The sequence below is a fragment of the Diuraphis noxia genome, unplaced genomic scaffold (genome assembly GCF_037042655.1).
Source record: "Diuraphis noxia isolate RWA-SAM2 unplaced genomic scaffold, SU_Dnox_SAM2 contig0004, whole genome shotgun sequence".
In the NCBI taxonomy this organism is placed as follows: domain Eukaryota; kingdom Metazoa; phylum Arthropoda; class Insecta; order Hemiptera; family Aphididae; genus Diuraphis; species Diuraphis noxia.
This window is the reverse complement of record NW_028301714.1, coordinates 57,395,989-57,416,732: the sequence shown is the minus strand read 5'-3', so window position 1 is coordinate 57,416,732 and position 20,744 is coordinate 57,395,989. Positions and strand designations below refer to the sequence as shown.

At 28.2% G+C, this 20,744-nt stretch overlaps 1 protein-coding gene and 1 long non-coding RNA gene across 3 annotated transcripts; one reads left to right on the top strand and one right to left on the bottom strand.

Annotated features, from left to right (window-relative positions):
• The first annotated feature begins 2,569 nt into the window (after positions 1–2,569).
• egl (Egl_like_exo domain-containing protein) lies at positions 2,570–19,409 on the top strand. Its single transcript, XM_015518591.2, has 7 exons — positions 2,570–4,148; positions 13,391–13,471; positions 14,229–14,473; positions 16,214–16,411; positions 16,479–16,568; positions 16,634–16,728; positions 16,789–19,409. The coding sequence occupies exons 1-7, from the start codon at positions 2,928–2,930 to the stop codon at positions 17,043–17,045; spliced, it is 2,187 nt and encodes a 728-aa protein (XP_015374077.2). The 5' UTR covers positions 2,570–2,927; the 3' UTR covers positions 17,046–19,409.
• On the bottom strand, positions 11,692–15,182 carry LOC149056236 (uncharacterized). Of its 2 annotated transcripts, none has more exons than XR_016191782.1 (3): positions 15,025–15,182; positions 12,551–12,666; positions 11,692–12,489 (listed from the first exon to the last, which is right to left on the bottom strand). It is a non-coding gene; the product is annotated as an uncharacterized LOC149056236 (long non-coding RNA). The 2 variants fall into 2 exon arrangements; XR_016191781.1 differs by having other exon boundaries at positions 11,692–12,464.
• Positions 19,410–20,744: the final 1,335 nt, after the last annotated feature.

The window sequence follows — 20,744 nt, the reverse complement described above, 5'->3', positions numbered from 1 at the left end:
TTGTAAAAGTGAATTAATTGTGATTTGCCACCCATTTAAGAATTTCATGCGTTGAGTAACATCTATTTGTATAGTTTCTCCATCTATGATCTTTGTCTCAATAACTTGCATATTTTCAAAAATATTCAACATCTTCAATAAATGTTCTCTTTGTTTGGGAGTGTTCTTAAATGGACGGTTAAAATCTTTACTACCGGCTTTTGGCTTAGAATTCAATAAATCAAATAGTTTATCCATGTCATCTATGAAGTTGACAGTAGTATTTGCATTAGAAGGCAAGGTACCATTTATAATGCAATTACGCATACTTGCGGCCACTGTTGCACTGAAAACATGAGCAGCATAACAGACTTTCATTTTTTGAAAAGGCCCAGGATAAATATGAGCAACAGTTAACTTGGGTGCACAGCGGTTTAGACCTTGGTCAGCCTTAAAAAAATCGTTGAGGTATTTTTTGTCCGTTAGATCATTTAGGTCATTAGACAATTGTAGTTTATACTTGTAAAAATTGTTTCTTGTTGATTTTAACAAGTGTGGAGGGTCAAATACATAGTATATTTTTTTCCCATTCACAAAGAAAAAAGGACGCTCCTTTGTGACATGCATTTTACTAGCAAAACTATAAAAATTTGGTCCTTGATCGGTAGTGAAAACTCTAATATTAACACAAATACTCTGGAGTTTAGAGATAACAGCAACAATTGTGTTCTGTAATGTAATTCCAGTACAACTATTATTTATGAAATAGTATGCAACCGGTTGCTTCCATTTATAATTAAGACTTCTAATCATAAAACATAACACATGTTTTGCGGGTTCATATGTTTTTTGATCATATGTATTATTAAATCCAATTATACAATCTTTTGATAAATTATAAAAAAGATTAGTTTTTATGGACATTTCATCAACACAAAGAATGCAGTCCTTTGCATCATCTTTAAGATTTTTTATCTTTAGTTCTATAGAATTGAATATAATGTCGTTTAACCCGGGCATAATATCTACTTTTTCTGTGACTCTTCGTAGAGTTCTTGGACTAGGCAATTGCAAAATATTTTTTAAGAACCTATATGCCATGGGCCCAAAGAAATAAATAGTAAGGGCTAATTGTTTTAATTGGTTAGTGTAACGAAAGCCTTGAGGCTGTCTAGAAGCCATTCTACAATAACTTTTAACAATCATTGAAAGATTAGATGGTAAATGTATATCACATACTTCATAAAAATGTTCTTTGGATGTCATTACTTGTGAAAATTTGTTGGACATAAGGTTGAAATTTTCCTCCAATATTCTATACTTTTTCTCAAGTTCATTCACCTTAGTTTTCAACAGACGTTTTCTAGGTGTGTTTACAGAGAGCAGCTGGGTGGTTTGAGTAGTAGATGTTGACATAGAAATTGTAGAACATACAGAAGTTGAACTAATGATTGATGATTCTATACCTAAAAATAAATCGAATTACTAAATATATAAAAGATAATGGTAACATTATTTAAAGTAAAAAGTGAAAATATGTATTATCAATTATCATTAAAAACCCCTAAATAAAATAAAAATCGAACATTAAAAATTAACCTTGCCATAAAGTATACTTACTATCTAGTTGATTTTCTGAAACATTTAATTTAGAAGGTGTGCTGCTCGAGTATCTTGGTTCTGAAATAGAAATATCATCTTCAAAGGACACTTCGACTTTATTATCTAAGGGCAGCTCAAATCCAGCTTCAGTATTATCTAAAGATAAAGTACAATTTAATAAGTTGATGAAATATGATAAATAACAATCAAACATTTTAAATTAACTGACCAAACTCTGTAGGTATTGCAGTTGGTAATAACCTTGTCTTTTCAGGATTACTGAATGAACTAGCAGCAAAATGTTTGTTACATATTCGATAATTTTTATAAATATAATCTTCAGAATGGCCATGAAGATTAAATAATTTACAATTTGTTAACCACTGATTACAACTGAAATTGTAAAATATTTAATAATAATAAAATAAAAATTAACTTTGACTTGACATCTCAATTCCAAAAAAATTTTGGGTACACTTACCGCGATATATCATTTGGAAACCTATGCAATTTACAGTCCTTTTGTTTAGTCTTCCTTTTGGAGTTAACACAATTTTTAACAATACACACAAGCACCATTGTTTAAAGTGATTTAATACTATAGAAAATCAAATAAGGTACTTTGTAGTTTTGTACTAGGAATTAAATGATCACAAATTCACAATAATCAAAATTTTCAAAAACTGAAAACACGTTGTTATCACATAACAAAACAATGATAGTATCTTGAACTCTTGATTACAGCAGTGATAACAATTTGTCCTCCAAAAAAATGGCGACCGAGTGTCCAGGGGCTGGTATTATCTTGTCTCACATAGAGTAGTTGCCAACGTCGATAGCTGATGTTCAAGGTCGACCCCTTCCCCGTCGACTCACTTCATCAGCCACCACCGCACGCGATAATCGTCGTCTACCATCGTCGACACTCGACGAGTGGCGACGGCGTTTAAACATTTTTGTGTGCCAACCAATGTAAGCACTAAGCATTATTTTAGTTTTAGTATTCATACGTTCGACGTCGTACGTCGTACTATCGGCCGGTCACACCGGTGGGTGCTGTGTAGTCTAGGTGAACGTATTCGTTTTTTTTTTTAGTTTTACTTAGGTAGGTATCCTCAATTTTAATTTTTTCTCTTCTTTAAAAACTCATGAAAATGAATCAGCTCGGCGAGTTGAAGCTGTTCGGGGTGACCCGAAGATTTACACGACAATAACCTAGGCTGCTACTAGGTACTTAACCGTCTTAAGCTATCAATGGAAATAAAATATATTGAAACCGTCTAATTGACAAACTGAACAATAATAGTAATACAATAATTACCACCAGGATCGAACATAATATTATAATGGACAGTTCTGAATACGAATCGGTAAGAAATGAAACGCTGCTGTTCTTTTTTGAAAAATTGGTTGACAAGGGCACTCCGCGATCCCTGCACGACCTAAGTTGCCAATTTGGTTCCAAAGGATTTACCAAAGAGATGCGACAGATCGCTGGCGGATCTCAGTCAGGCCTAAAGAAATTCTTGTCGCAGCACCCATCGTTATTCACGTTAGATGGGGACTTAGTTGCTGCATCTCAGATTGTTGCACCTGTACAAGCAGTTAATAATTATAACCACAAAGCCGTCCATTATTTTAAAGATAAGTTATTAAAATATGGAGTTGGAACTGAAGTCCCAATTCGATGCCTACTCGGACACCGTTCTCAAGCGCCACCAGAGATCCGGTTAATATCTGGTCTACACATAAAAGAATTTAGAGACTTTCTGATGAAATATCCTGATGTATTTACTGTAAGTGAAGACACCATTATACTTACTGAGTACGCAGGACTGGAGCGTAAATTGTATGATGATAGCGACCAACGTGAAGCCAAAATTGATCCAGAAATTACAAAACGTCTCTTAGCATTTTGTGTTCAATGCTTGGAGTGTAAAGGACCAATGTTAACTGATCAAATGTTCCATAGTATTTCCTTGCGTTTTACAGAAAATACTTGGTCATCGATTTTTAAAACTCCATCAGATTTGTTCACATTTTTGAAAATGCATCCTGAGCACTTTAACACACAATCCAATTTAATAACCTTGGCAAAAAATGGTCCTAAATCAGAAGTTAAAATCACTAAAATGCCTACAGAAGTTGTACCATTAACACCCCCTATGTCGCCTCCTCTACCCAAACCAACACCAAACAATAATCAATCCCTTAAACAAAGAATTAACAATTTGGTTATGAAAACTATCGCAGACAACACTGAGCGAAATAACAAAATACCAAATGGTTATGATGATAGCGATGCATGGAAAGGAAAAATGTTAAACAAGATCAAAGCAATTGTTACAAGTACTAAAGAATGTTCAAATATTGTCGATAGAATTTTGGCACAAAAGTCAGCTGTTGGTATAGATTTTGAAGGTTTATGTATTGGAGCCAATGGTCAATTAACTTTAATGCAAGTGGTAAATGAAGATGGATTATGTTTTATATTTGATTTAATTGCTTGTCCACAATTAATTAAAAGTGGATTACAAAGTCTACTAGAAAGCGAAGAAATACCTAAGGTTAGTAAAATATATCTATTATTTTAGTTAATACCAACTTATTTAATACAATAGGTTTAGTATTACCCGGGGTATTACCTAATTAAATACTATCAACCTAAATAAAAAATAAAATTTCAATAAGTATTAGGTATGATGTATAAATATATAATATAGATTTATGTTTTTTATAATCTATAGGATCTATATTATGTATTCTATAGGTGCCCTTACAAAATCCCATAAAATATTAGTCAATATAAAAACTTTCATGTTATGATGGATAATTAAATATTTGTAATTTTGTCTGTATTACTTTGGTTATTAAACTAGATAATTGGATTATCTTTGGTACCTAATTTTATTTTTCAGCCAGCTGTAGTTATCTACCTACCCAATATCTAATATATTACTATATTTTTATAAACTATAAATTTTTTATTCTAATGATTGTCTAATATTTCTTATGCTTATTTACTCGATTCTTCTAAATGAAATTGCAGCAAACAGATATACCTAAATTGTGTTTATCATTTTTCCAATCATATTTGAATTATTTACCAGGAAACTCATTAAATTTTAAATGATTGTTTGAATTATGTACCTTAAAAATAATATTTTTATGAAATCTGTTTTATCAATGCTTATAAATTAGTAATGATCTGAGTAAATACCTTCACATAAGTTATTGAAAGGTTTTTCTGTAATGCTTACCTACTTATAGATTTAATCTGTGTTAAATGTACTTACCTACAATATAGATAAATTATATACATGAAATATAGGTCAGTGTTCTATGGTATAAATATTAACTAATAATTTATGTATGGAGATGCCACTACATTGTAGTTCATTGTTAATATAATATAGTTTCCAATCCCTTACTTTCTTTTATCCAGGTTTATATCACATGATCTGTAAACAATTTTTTACATTCAGTGCCATTAAAATTAAGTTGAGTAATCGGGAGTTTTGAACTAAGAAATCATCCTTCGACAGAACTTCTATTTGAGTGGTTGATTTCAGTCCTTGAACTTGTATTTTTTATAAATTAAACAAAATACCTAAAATTTTATTGTGAGAATTAAAATTAAAAAGTTTTTTGAGACGTACTTATTATAATACTGATACCTACCTAAGTTATCAATGATTTTTATTTTTGCACTATAAAATATAATTTTTGCAACGTAAAATTATTAAAAATAAAACGTATATAGCGCATAAAGTGTATACAAATGTATACGTAGCCCGCATTAAACAATTAGTGAGAAGCACATTATATGATATAGGTATGTATACGAGTATAGTATATACTTATTAGGTTATTAACAGATATTTTTTAGATTAGGTTTTTGAATTCAATTAATTAATCAAATAAAATATAACTCATACAAATATGAATAGAATTTTTTCTGTAGGTATTTTCTGTTGTGTATATATCTGGCAAAAATACCTAAAGATAATAAAAACAATAGAGTTGGTACTTACTATTGATTAAATGGCCAACTACCAAGGAAATAACTTATAAAGCAGGGGCGGCCACTAACCTTAATTTTAGGAGCTGCAAATTATAAAGTTCAAAGCGAGACACATTGTTATAATATAACTTTTATTTTTTACACTACCTAGACCATTACTATTCAGGTTCACATCAAGGAATGAGATTTTTTTTGAGAAGTAATTTTATAATATACTTATTTATTAATTTTACTCTAAACTTTGTGCCAAGAAACGCCATGAGACTAACTCGAGAGCCGCATACAACTAGCAAGCCTTGTTATGGCCACCCCCGTTATAAAAGTGTCTAAGTAGTTATATTACGGGATAGGAGTAATGAATATGAATACCTATCTATATATATATATATACAGGTACATACATATATGTAGGTACATACTATCATTTTTATATTAAGAGGTTGTTAGCACATTGTTATTTTTTTCCACGTAATCTCCACGGTCCACCTACAAGACATACAAAATACATTAACACAGAATCATATTTTTGAATAATCTTGGAGTAAAATCACACATTACTAAAACAATAGAGATTAATTCTTTTGAGAGCTTAACCTAACTCAAAAATCATAAAAACGATTTTTGGGGAAATCATTTTATCTATGTTGCGTAATTGTTTATACCTCTATCTCCCCTAATTTTGTAATCACACCCTCTCCTACTAGCAAACTAAAATCCTAACCTTAAGTGCCTCCATTGGGTGGTTTCTTATTTCCAGCCTCTCAAAAGCCATATCACCTCCATCACATGCACTTATTGTAAAACAACATTTACAGATTGTGTATATTTAAATAAACGTTAAAAAAATAAAATCTATGTTGCGCAGAGGTCTGAAAGAGAAAACAAATATTCTGCTGACATCCTCTTAATTTAAATACCAATTTTGAGTTAAATAAAATGTTATTTGTGCATTTAGTCTAACATTAATCCAACATTGTTTAGTACTTTATTGTGTAACAATACAAAATATAATGATTTTATTAAGCTCATTATAACTTTCCTTGCAAATTTATAACTTTATCGTAGCCCTTAATTGTTCACATAATAACATATTGTATTTTGTGATTAACTATAGTTACATTTTATTTACTAAATATACGAATTAATTAATGTTACATTAGTACCTTCCAAATAATATTATCAAATAATTATTTTATTAATTTGTTTAATAAATGTCAGCTTTTATTTTAAATAATATAAATTACAATTAAGATCTAACAACTCATAAATGAACACTTGTTGTATAGTATATTATACTATTCCCTTGTTTACTTTTAACTCTTGCAATTAGGTATGCGTCATACACCGTACACCATAGAAACTAAAAGGTATAACAATAATTACATATTTAAAGAGATAAGCAATTAAGTGTGTATTTACATCTGTATATTGTAATTAGCAGAAAAAATAGGTATATTATATTGTTGATTAACAACATAAATGTACTATGATGGAAATAAATATAAGTGTTTTTTCAAAATAAAATTTTATAAAAATTGTGTTTGTGTTAATTATTTAGTATTTTATTAGTATATCTTATTAAAAGTACAACTTAAGACACTTTTAATTAGATTTTAAAGCTTTTGTATGACGAGTCTAAAATTTACCAAAATAAAATTCCAATGGCTCTTAATAGTTTATAATAAAATATAATTTTTTTAAATTTCTATGATTATATCTGTTGTATTACAACAAAATAACAAAAATTGTTTATAAATACGGTAAGGAGAAATCATTATTTTACTAGTGAATATACTATTTCGTCAATTTGAATGTAGAGCTATGATGACATCTTTTTGATATTTTTGATTGCTATGAAACAACATACGACGAATGTTGCTCAGACCTTTATGTTTTTTTTATTATTTTTTTTATTTCGTAATTCATAAATTAAGAATTAAAAATATGTCAAAAAAATATTAAACAGTCAAAATATATTAACCCGTTTATAAAATGATAAGGAAATGATAATATAAATATTTGATAACAATTTATAATACCCAACTACCCAAGTATCTAGAGACTAGATTCACAATTCTTAAATTCTTAAATTACAACAAATTAATCTTTTCAAAAACTTGTAAACATAGCATAAATACTTATTTGTTTTCATTAATTTATTTTTAGTTTTTCGGTTTTCCCTATATCTTGAAAAGTACTGGACATTTTTTTGCTTTTGACTTCTTCAAAGAGATGATTAGAATGATTAGATACAATTTACCACCAAAGTCCAGGCTCTACATTTAAGACAACATTTTTAGTTTTTACTGCTTCATAGAGTGGTGACAAATTAAAGATTCAACTTATTTACATATATTGTACTTATAACCAATAGTCAAAAATGGTGTATTTATGTAGGGTTGCTTACTTGTTTAACTGTTAGTTATAATTATAAACGTTGATTAATCTATTTAGTTTTTATTAATGGTAAAATGAAAAAAATTATTACATCTCAATTAACTTCCCATGTTTAGTTCTGAATCATAATAATATGACGATTATTAGATTACGGGTTTAAACAACGTATGCACTTTCTATCAATAGTGATTTTACACGTTTATATCTACGGGGCTGCTGTAGAGTGTAGAGTAGGTTGAAGAAATGTTACGAAACTGTTATTATGTCCTGCTATATCGAATGGGTGTGTAAATGTGTAATGTGTATTGTATACTGTATACATATACATACATCATAGTATTATACGCGTGGTAGGTATGTGCGGATGTGTGGAAGTTGTCCAGTTAAGTCGCGCAGTTAACACCCGTGCTTGCACTCTAAGGCGGGGATTGGTAAAATGTATTTGATAAGTGATAACTTCGTCGAGGTCATTGACGACTGACAGGCGAAAACGGCATTCTTAATAGTTGTTATTCTGTGGGAATGATAATTATTGTTAATGAAAACAATCGACTTGATTATGAAAACATCGACGATAAACGGTATAAACGTATTGAGTAGGACGCATCTAGGGTATTCAAGTTAGCTCGAGTGTGTGGGTTATTGTGTGACGTGCGCTGACTTTTGATTACAAAATACAAATATCAAACATAATTCTTGTAAGATATAGCAGAAGTGGCCCACATGAATACATCCACGAGCCACATGGATAAATACAATCATATCAAGAACCAAAATGTTTTTAAATACATTTTATAATTTTATCGTTAATAAATAAATATATATATATATATATATATTTTAATAAGACGCGAGACGCATACGACCACAACGAGAGCTGCAAGTTGGCCACCCCTGGTATATAGTGTTTAATATTTAGAAATAATGATAAAAACTGCAATATTGTAATTCTTAAAAAATTTAAATAGGTACTCAAATTAAAAACAAACCCTAATGAAGAACTAAGGGGAAAAACGATAATGATAAAAAAAAAATTAGAATAATTTCTTCCCAACGAATTGATATATGAATCGAGTTGGGGAATAAACATCTTTGTCAATGTCTCAGTGCCACAATACAGGTTTAAATACCCATATTTATGACAGTGTATTTGAATACACCGCCATAACTTTAAAATTGAAATACTGAACGTTTTAGGAATATTGACTATTATCGTATTATCCCCTTAGCCATTCAAATGGAATATGAAAAAATTTGTTTAATTTGATTAATCCATTAATCTAGTAGTTATAATAAGTACCTTTTAACGAAAATATTTTATTCTATTTTTAACATTTTAAAAAATGAATTATTTACTTAAATATTTTTATTTTAAATAATTACCATAGAGCAAAACAAGCAAATCTAGAAAACCGAAATATTTAATTGAATACTTATGGTAATAAATTGTATTATACCGTTATGTTTACTTTACAAACTTTAAATATTCATCAAAGTATATCTATAGTTAGTAAACTACTATATATTATGTCATGTACAGTGTTTACCTTACGAAAATACAAACAGTCAAGAGTTAGAACGTGGTTAAACATTTTCGTACTTCTCCATTGCGTATCTATGTAGTAAACCAACAACAAATTATAAATAATATAATCACTTCTACGTGTACTAATGTTGGTTAAATATACATGCTCCCTTCAAAATCCCTTGTAAAATTCTTTTGAGATTACATCCATCTGGGACCAATGATATTTATATTTAAAAATAAACAAGTTTAAATTGTTATTCGTATTCTTTGCATTCTAATGATTTAAAAACGTTTTATTTTCACTCAATTTTTTCGTTCAAATATATTAATCTATAATACCTAAATAACTTGACAAGTTATTAAGATATCTAACTAAATTTTTATTTTTAAATTATAATTATATATATATATATATTGTGTAAACACTAATTGGTTTTCAACTTAATATCTCTGCGCTGAATCATGACATATAAACAGCCGTATAAAATCATTGATTTCAAAAAATAATTCTAATCGAAGACGGTCTGTTATAACCTTAACCTATAGCATTACCTACTAAGTTTTTATTTTTTATTTTTTCTCTTCATCTTTCTCTCACTTCCAATGCTGTACCTCTATATTTTAACGTTATACCTTTATAAATAATCTACATTGTACTCAATATTCATAATGTTGTATAGCACCTAATTTAATGTTTACATTGTACAATATGCCAATAACCTTAGTTGTTGCGACTTTAATAAAAAAAAAGCGGGTAAGTCGTGTATGTCGCTCTGCTGTACAGTAGGTTACAAGTGGGTTACTGTAATGGATGGAATTAAATTTGAATCCAATGATATTATATCATTGTATACAAAAAACGATTCTGAGCGAAGATGGTTTATCTGTCTAGGATATATTATAGATTATTAAAAATTTTCAAATCTTAGATTTAAAAAGAAAATTTTTTATGAATTTCTAGTTTGAAATAATTTGCGAATTTTCGTGATTTTTACATATGTTGTCAAAATTCAAACTTTGAATGCTTATAAAAAAAAATTGTGACTATGTATTTCTTTTATTTTTCAACTTCTATTGTAAAAATATGTTAGGAGCCTTGTATTAAATTTTCAAATCTTAGAATTAAAAAGAAAAAACTTTTATGAATTTCTATCTAAGATAATTTGAACATTGCCGTAATTTTTACGTATTTAGTCAAAATTTGAACTTTAAATGCTTATAAAAAAAAAATCGTGCCTACGAATTTTTAATATTTTTTAACTTCTATTGTTACAATGTGTTAGAAGCCTTGTATTAAATTTTCAAGCTTTTCGACCGAATAAATAAATTTTTATCGATATTTATAGAAAAAAAAAACTAAAAAAGTTGAAAAATTAAAATGTCAGTTAACAGCTCAAAACAAATCTAAATATTTTGAAAATTTTATCAAATATATAAAACGCCTATATAAACATTCAGTCAAAATTTCAAGTATCTGCGGTAATTTGTTTTAGAGTTACACCAAAATAAAGAAATCGCTAAAAGTGAAAATCCAATGTTGTAAAAATTTAAATTTCAAATGCTCATAAAAATTTAATTTGAATTTCCGGTGGAATTTTTATTTGTGATAAAGATTGAAAAACTTGTAAGGAATCTTGTATTAAATTTTAAAATCTTAGATTTAAAAAGAAAATTTTTTATGAATTTCTAGCTTAAAATAATTTGTGAATTTTCGTGATTTTTACGTATTTTGTCAAAATTCAAACTTTGAATGCTTATAAAAAAAAATTGTGACTATGAATCTCTTTTATTTTTCAACTGCTATTGTAACAATATGTTAAGAGCCTTGTATTAAATTTTCAAGCTTTTCTGCCTAACAAATAAATTGTTATCGATATTAATTTTAAAAAAAATAATAATGATCGAAAATTTGAAATGCCTATGAATAGTTCAACTTAAGTCGAAATTTTTTAAAAATTGCATGGTGGATAGAATTTACTTATATAAACATTAGGTGAAAATTTCATGTATCTATGGTCATTTGTTTTAAAGTTACATCAAAAACCAAAATCGATTTTGTCGAAAAATGAGTGTGCGTAAAATTTCCCGTTTTCCCCTTATTAGTTTGTTTTTCTCAATTATTTAGAAAAGTATTAATAATTTTTTACTTTTGACCCCCCAAAGTACCAACTAGATTCACTTTCTGATCGAACAAGGTACTGAACTCAAAAATCGGAGCATTTTTACTGCCCCAAAACGTGATGACAGACACAAAAAAAAAAAAAAAACACACCATGGTAAAATCAATACATTCATTGCTCCGCTCAGAATCTAAAATTACCTACTAAATAAGTATATTTGATAATGTTATTGTGTTTAAAGTAATTCGTTTTAATATTAGACATTAGTACTGTAGTAATTTAAATTAATGTGGCTTGGTGAGGCGCGGTCGTACGCTCAATCTGCGGAAACGCACTGAGCGTACGTACCGGCCGCTGTTGCTAGCTCCCGGATGGGTGACCACCCGTGATTTTTAGCAACATATCCTTGCCACACATACACAAACACGTGTTACAACTTACAACCCTACCCACTTAAAAACCTACAAACAAACATACAAAAATAACCCCTACCGTACCACCCCACACCCAATGGCCTATGTTGCCGCGGGTTCTCCTTACAAAAAAAAAAATTTTAATTAATGTTTGCCCAAAAAATGCATTTGAAATTATCATTATATGTATAAAATATAATATTCCTCCTCGAAAAGTTTCTAGCATGTATAATATTTTTGAATTACATCATTATATAACTAAAGGTACTTTGGGTTGATTGATAGTTGGCCTTACTCACTGCCTTAGTCACAACGTATTATGAGGTCAATTTGCGGTCATTGGCGGCGTCGATTGTTCCCGAAAAGATGACCACTCAGAGCTTTGGCCATAGTTTCCGATGCTTAAGATCGATACAAATTAAATAACTATATTAAAAATAAACTGTTTTCATGTTAGATTTTGATGGTTACAGAATAAACTACTTACGTGCACTCTTTCTTAAATTTTCAATCCTTTACTAAAAGAAATTGCCACGATGTAAATTGTTAACTAAAAAATAATTTTTCCGTTTTCGATTTGATAAAGTTGAAAGTGTTCGTAATCTACTCAAAAAAAGCCAAAATATTAAAAAAAAATTATCAAGTATAGTATAATAAACATTTCGTGTTAATTCCAAGTATCTACTTGATTATTCATTTTTGAGTTACAACAAGAAAATAATATATTCGTTCTATGAAATATCAAGCGAATATCAATTATGTTGTAAAAATATGAACTTCAAACGTTCATTAAAATTTGATTCGTATTTCCGGTTGACATTTTTATTTGATAAAGGTAGACAAACTTATGAAGAATCTTGTATTGAATTTTCAAATCTAGGATATGAAAATAAAATTTTTATGAATTTCTAACTCAAAATATTTTGCAAACTGTTGTACTTTTTACCAAAATCCTAACTTCAGACGCTCATAAAAAGCTATTGTGGATTTACGCTCAACTTATAGATTCTTAACATTGCGAATAAATGTACGAGTATTGATATAAGAATGATGTGTGCGTTTTTTATGTATTAAGTTAAAGTTCAAATGTTGACAAATTTCATCAAAATGTCGAAAGTTAAAAAAAATTATTTTTCTTTCCATACCTAACATTATAAATTTTAAAAGCAGGTTCCCTTCAAATCTCTCTACCGTAAACAGAAAAAAAAAGTTAAACCGTTATAAAAATTGATTTAAATTAAAACATAATATAATTACTTTCAAAAAATTATTAATTAAATATAATCTTTTGCAAAAGTATAAAATATAAAATTTCACATATTTACAGGTGATCAATGATTGTCGAAATGAAAGTTTGAACCTGTACAACCAGTTTGGCATTGCAATGAAAAACGTGTTCGATATTCAGGTGAGTCCGGTAGTGATATTCTTTAAAATATATATATATAAATTATAAGTTTAAAGTCGAGTTATGTGTTGTCGTAGCATATAATATACTACCTATTGTTAATCTATTTCAACTAACCTATTCTAATTTGTCCTACGCCTGCACAATATTTTTATAGCGCAAAACAACTGGCACAGAATAAATGAAATAATTTAATTTATTGTGTGCAACCTGTAACAGTTTTTTGTTTCGCGTGGTATAATAAATTGATCTGCTTAAATTGTATTACATTCTTGAATGTTCGTGTCTAGATCTGATTTGTGCAAATAATGGTGTATGGTTATGATTCTCATAAAATTAAAATATTTTGTTAAACTGTCGTTTGAACCTTCTAGATTAAAATAAATTCCATTAAATTGGATTTCCAAACCTATAATTTGGGCAATTACAATGATATGGGATTAGAATCAAATGTCGAGTGAATTTATATGAATTTTGTTAAATTTTTACTGCATATTCTTGAATACTTTTATTTTTTAGTTTAAAGCCATATTTTATGATTTTAAATACCTACATATTTTAGTTTACTATGGCAAGATATTGAAAAAAAAAATATGAAAAATTCTGTTGCACTATTGTATGAAATATTTTTAAGTACCTATTGATAATAGTTTATAACTCTTACAACATGCAACTATATTTTACAATTAGATTTTTGCCATAAAATAGATAAATTAAAATATTTGAGTATATTATAACATGTTTTTTTCAATTTTAGGCTGCCATTGCTATTATTCAATTTCAAGAAACGGGACAGCCTGTTTATAAAGCAAAAAATCTTAGTCTAAATACCATATGTGAAATGTATGGTTTGCCAATAAACTCATCCAAGGATCAAATGAGAACTCAAAATAAAAAAGATCAAAGGTATTGGCTACGGAGGCCATTATCTAAGGATATGCTTGCTTACGCAGCCAGTGATGTGCTAACTCTCATGCCTAAATTATATAAAATTTTATCTACGTAAGTATTTGAGTATTTCATGTATAGTTAACATTATTTGTGAACAAATTATTTAAATAATCCCTTGAGTAATGAGTACCTACTAAAATGAGTAATTTGATAATGGCATATATATTTTGTAGGTTGCATTTTGCAAGGAATTTACAATATTATATGGTTTCATGACACTGATGTCTGACACATTGACATTGCAGTATCTTATACTGTAATTTATTATAATATTCCTTGTAAAATGTAAATATATATAAATAGTACCTATCATAACTATTAGCAGTGGCGTAACTGGATAAAAAACTAGGGGGGGCAATGTAATTTATTCACCATAATCAAAACCCTGAGTCCCTGACCCCTACATTGATTTAGTCTTAAAACCAAGGCATTTTTTAATTCATTAATTTTTGAGTGGATAAATTTAAATGAAATAATTTTACTAGATACTTATTATTTTATCTGTTCATAATATGAACCATTAAAATTAAAATTATTTAGTAAGAATTGTAGGAAAAAAACTTTTGTTTCAAAAATGTATTAAATATTTTAGTAATACTCACTGGTCTGGACATTTGTAGTTTTTTTTGATCTCGATGACATGAAATCGACCAACGTCAACTGTCGTTTATTTGACATATTTTTAAAAAACGTAATTAATAATTATTTAGGAAAGCACACTATCGTAACGTAACAGAATATAATGTCGTAATAAGACAAGTACAAGTCCAACTGAACAGTGATATAAGGAATTAGCAAGACAAAATAATATAATAATTATCTTTATTATACTAATATACCATTATCAGTTACTTGTTATTGATCTAAAATTAACCTGCCGTTCAGCCGTACGTTCCTGTAGTCATAATCTCGATTTCAAGATAATAACGTGTTCCCCAATCACGGATAATAATAGTCACGAGTAATGCGATTATTGCCATAACACTGACAATACGTCAACATTGTAATATTATTCAACAAGAGAAACATAAAATAAATTTAAACTTTTATAAAGTAATTTGAGGAAAAAAATATTTTAATATTATAATAATATGTTAACAGTCTTGTTAAAAATACTTTTTAAATGTGGATTATTTGTGGGGGGGGGGCAAAATGATACTTTTGCCCACCCACAAACATTTCTGGGGGGGGGGGCAATTGCCCCCCCCCCCCCTTGCCCCCCCGCAATTACGCCACTGACTATTAGTAATATTCATATTAAAATTAAGATCTATTCGTATCTCGAAATTGTTATTTATCTTAATCATGAAAACATAATCATAGATAGGAAGTGAATAATATAACTCATTTATTAAGTATAATATTAAAAGATTTTTTTATAAGGTAAAAACAAAAAAAAAAACATACCACTTATTAATTTTATTGTAAGCTCAATGAATAAATCTAATTAAATTATCGTTGTGAACTTCTAGCATCCCTCAACTACTTTGATGATTACATAAACCCTAAAGAATTTGTCAAATTCTTAGTTTAGTTTGATGAAAATTACAATTTGGATGTCGGGATAATATTTTTAATGTTTGGATTTAATTCAGATTTCCCATTCCTACACATTATGTTAAATTGTGTTATACAATATTTATTCCTACTTAAATTCATTATTTTAATATTCAATATTATATTAAATTACTTTCTAACTCATTAAAATTTTTACTTTAATGATATTTATGTTTTATTTTTAGAGATGATATGTTAACTTATATTATATGAATTTTTTTTATTGTTTTATAGTCAAATTCATCCATCCAATTTAAAACTATTTGAAGAGTTATGTGAAGAACAAGCGTTTTTGTATATTTCCCCAGATAATGTTCAAAAGCGTAAACACCAGCGTAAAATTGATAACGAGTTGCAAGTTCTTAAAGAAAAATTGTCTTCTGATAATGGCAAAAATGTCGTTCTCAGTAATAGAGAATTAAGATTATTAAGGTATTTTACTTTATTTGAACTGCATGTATTTATTTAAATATTCTTTAAATCTAAACTATGGTTGAAGGCATTTAGAATTAACTGAAGAAGATAAAGAAAAGTTAAAAGGATCCATGAAGGTCGCAAAAAAGTTAGAAAAGATGGAAGGAAAAAATATGTAAGAAATGAAAATAATTTAATTAATCAAAAATCAATATTAATATATTAAATAATGTTTTATAGGAAATATAATGGAGAGGAGTGTGATTCCAATGAGTTCCTCAGTTTAGACAGCAATATCAGTGGAAAATCAACATCATCAGATAATTCTGCATCTGGTAAATATTTATAATATATATAATTTATTACTTATTGATACCTTTCAATATTTTAAAAAGGAGAATTTCAATCCATTGTTTCTGATCAACCGCTAAGCCTCACTGAATCTATGCAAAGGATGGATGATGTATTATCTGATAAGCTTATGGATCGTTTGGAAAAAATTGAGCGTCTAGAATCATTGTTAACAATGGCTATGGATGCAGAACCAGACCAAACAAATAGTTTAGATACTTCACCTTTGAGTTACAAGTGCACTTGTCGTTTATTTGCTACAGACACTGTTGACATGGCCACTCAAACTGAACCACTATAATTCATTATTATTGGAAACAAATGAGAAACGCTTTAGGTTTATTATTTAATTTTTTTAAATGTTATTCCTTGCCATGGCCTCTGAGCATATTTGTTTAGTTTACGACCAGGTTTCATATTGCTTTTGATTAATATAAAAAGCGGTATTGAAAAATTTGGGTGGTGTATACATATAATACTTATAGAGAAACTAATTAACAGGGTTGAGTCTGTACAATATCCGTCCATAATATTATGATACCTGTTATATTTTGTGTTACAATATAGCAAAGGTCATAAATAATATTCAAAATTTGACAGCAATAAAAAGAAAAAACCGCAAAGCGGTTAGACAAATTAGACTGAAAAATATTATATTTTTATTAAATGTGCGCTAGTATCACGACGTGCTTATTTAGATTTTAGATAAATTAATTATAGTTGACTTTGTTTGCTCAAACAGTATTAACCTAAATTATAGTATTGCATTGTGAAATCCATGTATTAAAATAAATAACATGAACGTCTATGTCATGAACTATTATGAAGTGGAAGGTGCATACCTGTTAGGGAAAGGCGCGAATCCAGGGGGGCAAGGAGCCAGCCCCCCCGTAGACTGGTGGATTTTCTATTATATCTATTGTCGTCTATTATATAAGTGAAAATGATTTTGAGCTCGCGGGGGTAGGAGAGTTTGAAATTTTTCAATCCCCTTATATTGTGCCTCTCTTTAAGTGCCTGATGTGGGAGATGGACATTTTCTCCTCGTGTATATTATGCATATATATCTTATCCACAGATATATGTATATTGTATATATGTGAACTGTATCATACTATTGTCTGTATTATAAATCATTAAAATAACATGGTATGATGGTTATAAACTATAATATGGCCAAGTCTTGCACACTTCATTGTATTTAGTTTGCCTCATTATACATTATAAATATATATTAGTTGTAACAGAATCAATAAAAAAAAACAGCAATCTCTATACTGATGGTCGTCGGGGTGATGAGTATGTGTATCATTAAATTCCGATCATATGTTATTTTATAATGAAAATAACCACCAATTATACAACTTGAGTTTACAGTTAAGATATATAATATTTATTATACATAAGCGTGTACAGATATTACTGTCAGGGTAGTCAATCCTTTATAACATATAAACAGACATACACACACTTTAACCTATAATATATTATTTTCTCATTCACTCCTAAAGTTATAATAACTGATTTGGGTTAGATAATTTTTTTTCCCATATTCTTATATATTACAGTAAATACCATCCAACATTAATATACTCGTGGAAATAAAATATGAGATTAGACAATGATTAAAAATAATATCTCAATAACAATATGTATTTCTTTCATCTTTATAATGATTAATGACCTAAATTAAATGCTGTTGAAGCATGACTATACATTTCTGAATGCTGGTTGGTTGGATTTTTGTCTTATCGGGGTTCTAGTTTTAGTCTTAGTTTTTTTGATAATATTAAATATTGAGTTGGTAAGTTTAAAGTAGTCAAGTGCTGAAAATACTGCGTGCACGCTTATTATCATGTATGTTATGTATAATAAATGCTTGCTATGATACGAAAAAAATAAATACAGTTTTATTCTTTGACCAGATTAGTTATTGTTGAGTACTTACTAATGATTGAGTGACTATATAGTTACTTGAAATATAATGCATAATATTATTTATGTATTATGGATGAAATGGAAATTGTTGAAAAATTGCATATCGGTGGAATTTATAAAAAGTCATAGGTACACACTTATAAAAATATTAAAATAGATGGTAAAAATGAAGAAATTTAAAAATTGTGTAAAAAAAAATATCTTTTTTTAATATTAGTATGGAACTACGTTTATGATGGCTAAATTATTAAATAATAATTATACCATTGATTATACATACCTACTTATTATTAACTATAGATTTATTTATATATTATATATGATACATATATATTTTTTTTCTTAAATTAATAGCTGTGTATTTTTTTACTTTGACAGTTAAATATTCTATCATTACCTAATAATTATAATGTATGTAAAAACATTAAAAGTTAAGGGAGAAAATGTCCTATATTCCCGTGGTATAACCATATTTGTCTTCCTTGAGTGGTGTTATTGTTCATTGTTAACAATATTCTTAATATCATAATATTTATGTATTGGCGTTAATAAAGTTATTAAATATTATTATTTTATTATTGTTAGAAAAATATTGAAATGTAATAAAAAAAATTGGTTATATTTGTAATTTACACTCTTAAAAGTTGTATTTAAAAAAATAATTGTGTTATTTATTTACTAACCAAAGTTATAAAAATAAAATGTACATTTGACATAACAAGATAAACTGAGTGTTTTATCATTTAAAAATGATCCAATTATATTACCCATCTATATTATTATACCAACGAATAATATTTTTGAACTAGGACTAAATACCAAACTAAAATCGTTATTCTCCGTTCAAATATGTAATTTCTTCCAAATTTAAACTTAGAATATTCATAGAGAAACTGTGTTTATATGTTTTTAGATTTTTAGATTTTACAGTTAAATATGAACTGCTTATGGGGAACCTTAATTTAAATTTTTAATAATTATCTATAAAAATTGAACGATAACCTAATTGTTTCAGAGTATAATTTCCAGGTCTCAATTTCATGGATAATTTATTTTTCAAATCTTTAGTACCTACCATTAATATTGTAGGTAATTTTGATTTAAAATAAACATAACCACCGTCTTTAATGCGTTTTCACTCTGTATACATTTTCTGTCTATAAAATTTCATTGATTTAAAAAAATATTTGCTAGATATTAAGGTAATAAATTACGTAAATTGTATTATTACCTAGGTATAGCTAAATAAAAAATATTAAATACAGCATAAACAACAATGTAAAACCATATCATATGTATTATATTACCTCAAGCTGTCGTCCACTCATATAACAATAGTAAATATCATAAAATCTATCATAGAATGAGGGTTATTCGGCACATTAAACAAGATATTATCAAATATTTCAGATACGTTCTATAACACGTTCAAGCAATAAAAATATATTGATTTTTCGAATACGAACTCAAGTAAGGTAGAACACGACTATAATATATTACCTATTTCTAATGATAATACAAGGACATAATAAAGAACTCGTTCGATGTATTAAAGCAGTAAACATTAGTTATTAAACATCAACACTATAGGTACCTTAAACATAAATGGAAATAAGTAGGTAAAAATATATTATAGTATATGATATATTTTTACAGAGCATTTTACTCTGGATCCTATCCACAGCCAAGGCATACGCTTGGCTATTGGAGCCTTCAGGACGAGTCCTGTAGACACTACACCCTTTTACGCAGGAGAACCTCCCCTACACTATTGACGCCATAGTCACACTCTAAAATATGTGACAAAAATTAAATATCTGAATGACCGCATTACCAAAAATATCATCCACAGCCCTCTACCAATCAATATACTTTATATACTGCCCTCCCGAAGCACTGCAATACTCGAAAACTTCAAAATAATCAGTGATGACTTAGATATTTCTAAATTAGAAATTCTAATCACAATCTCTAAACTAAATTCGACCGCCTTTCCTCCGTGACTATGGTCAGTGGTCACCAAAAATCAACACCCAATTGACCGAATACTGTAAACATAATA

What these genes read in the sequence shown, in the direction of transcription:
- egl (XM_015518591.2), top strand. Translation starts at nt 2,928, where the DNA reads ATGGACAGTTCTGAATACGAATCGGTAAGAAATGAAACGCTGCTGTTC. An exon ending in AAAGCGAAGAAATACCTAAG is followed by an intron (nt 4,149 to 13,390) that starts GTTAGTAAAATA and finishes ACATATTTACAG; the next exon opens with GTGATCAATGATTGTCGAAA. An exon ending in ATCAGATAATTCTGCATCTG is followed by an intron (nt 16,729 to 16,788) that starts GTAAATATTTAT and finishes TATTTTAAAAAG; the next exon opens with GAGAATTTCAATCCATTGTT.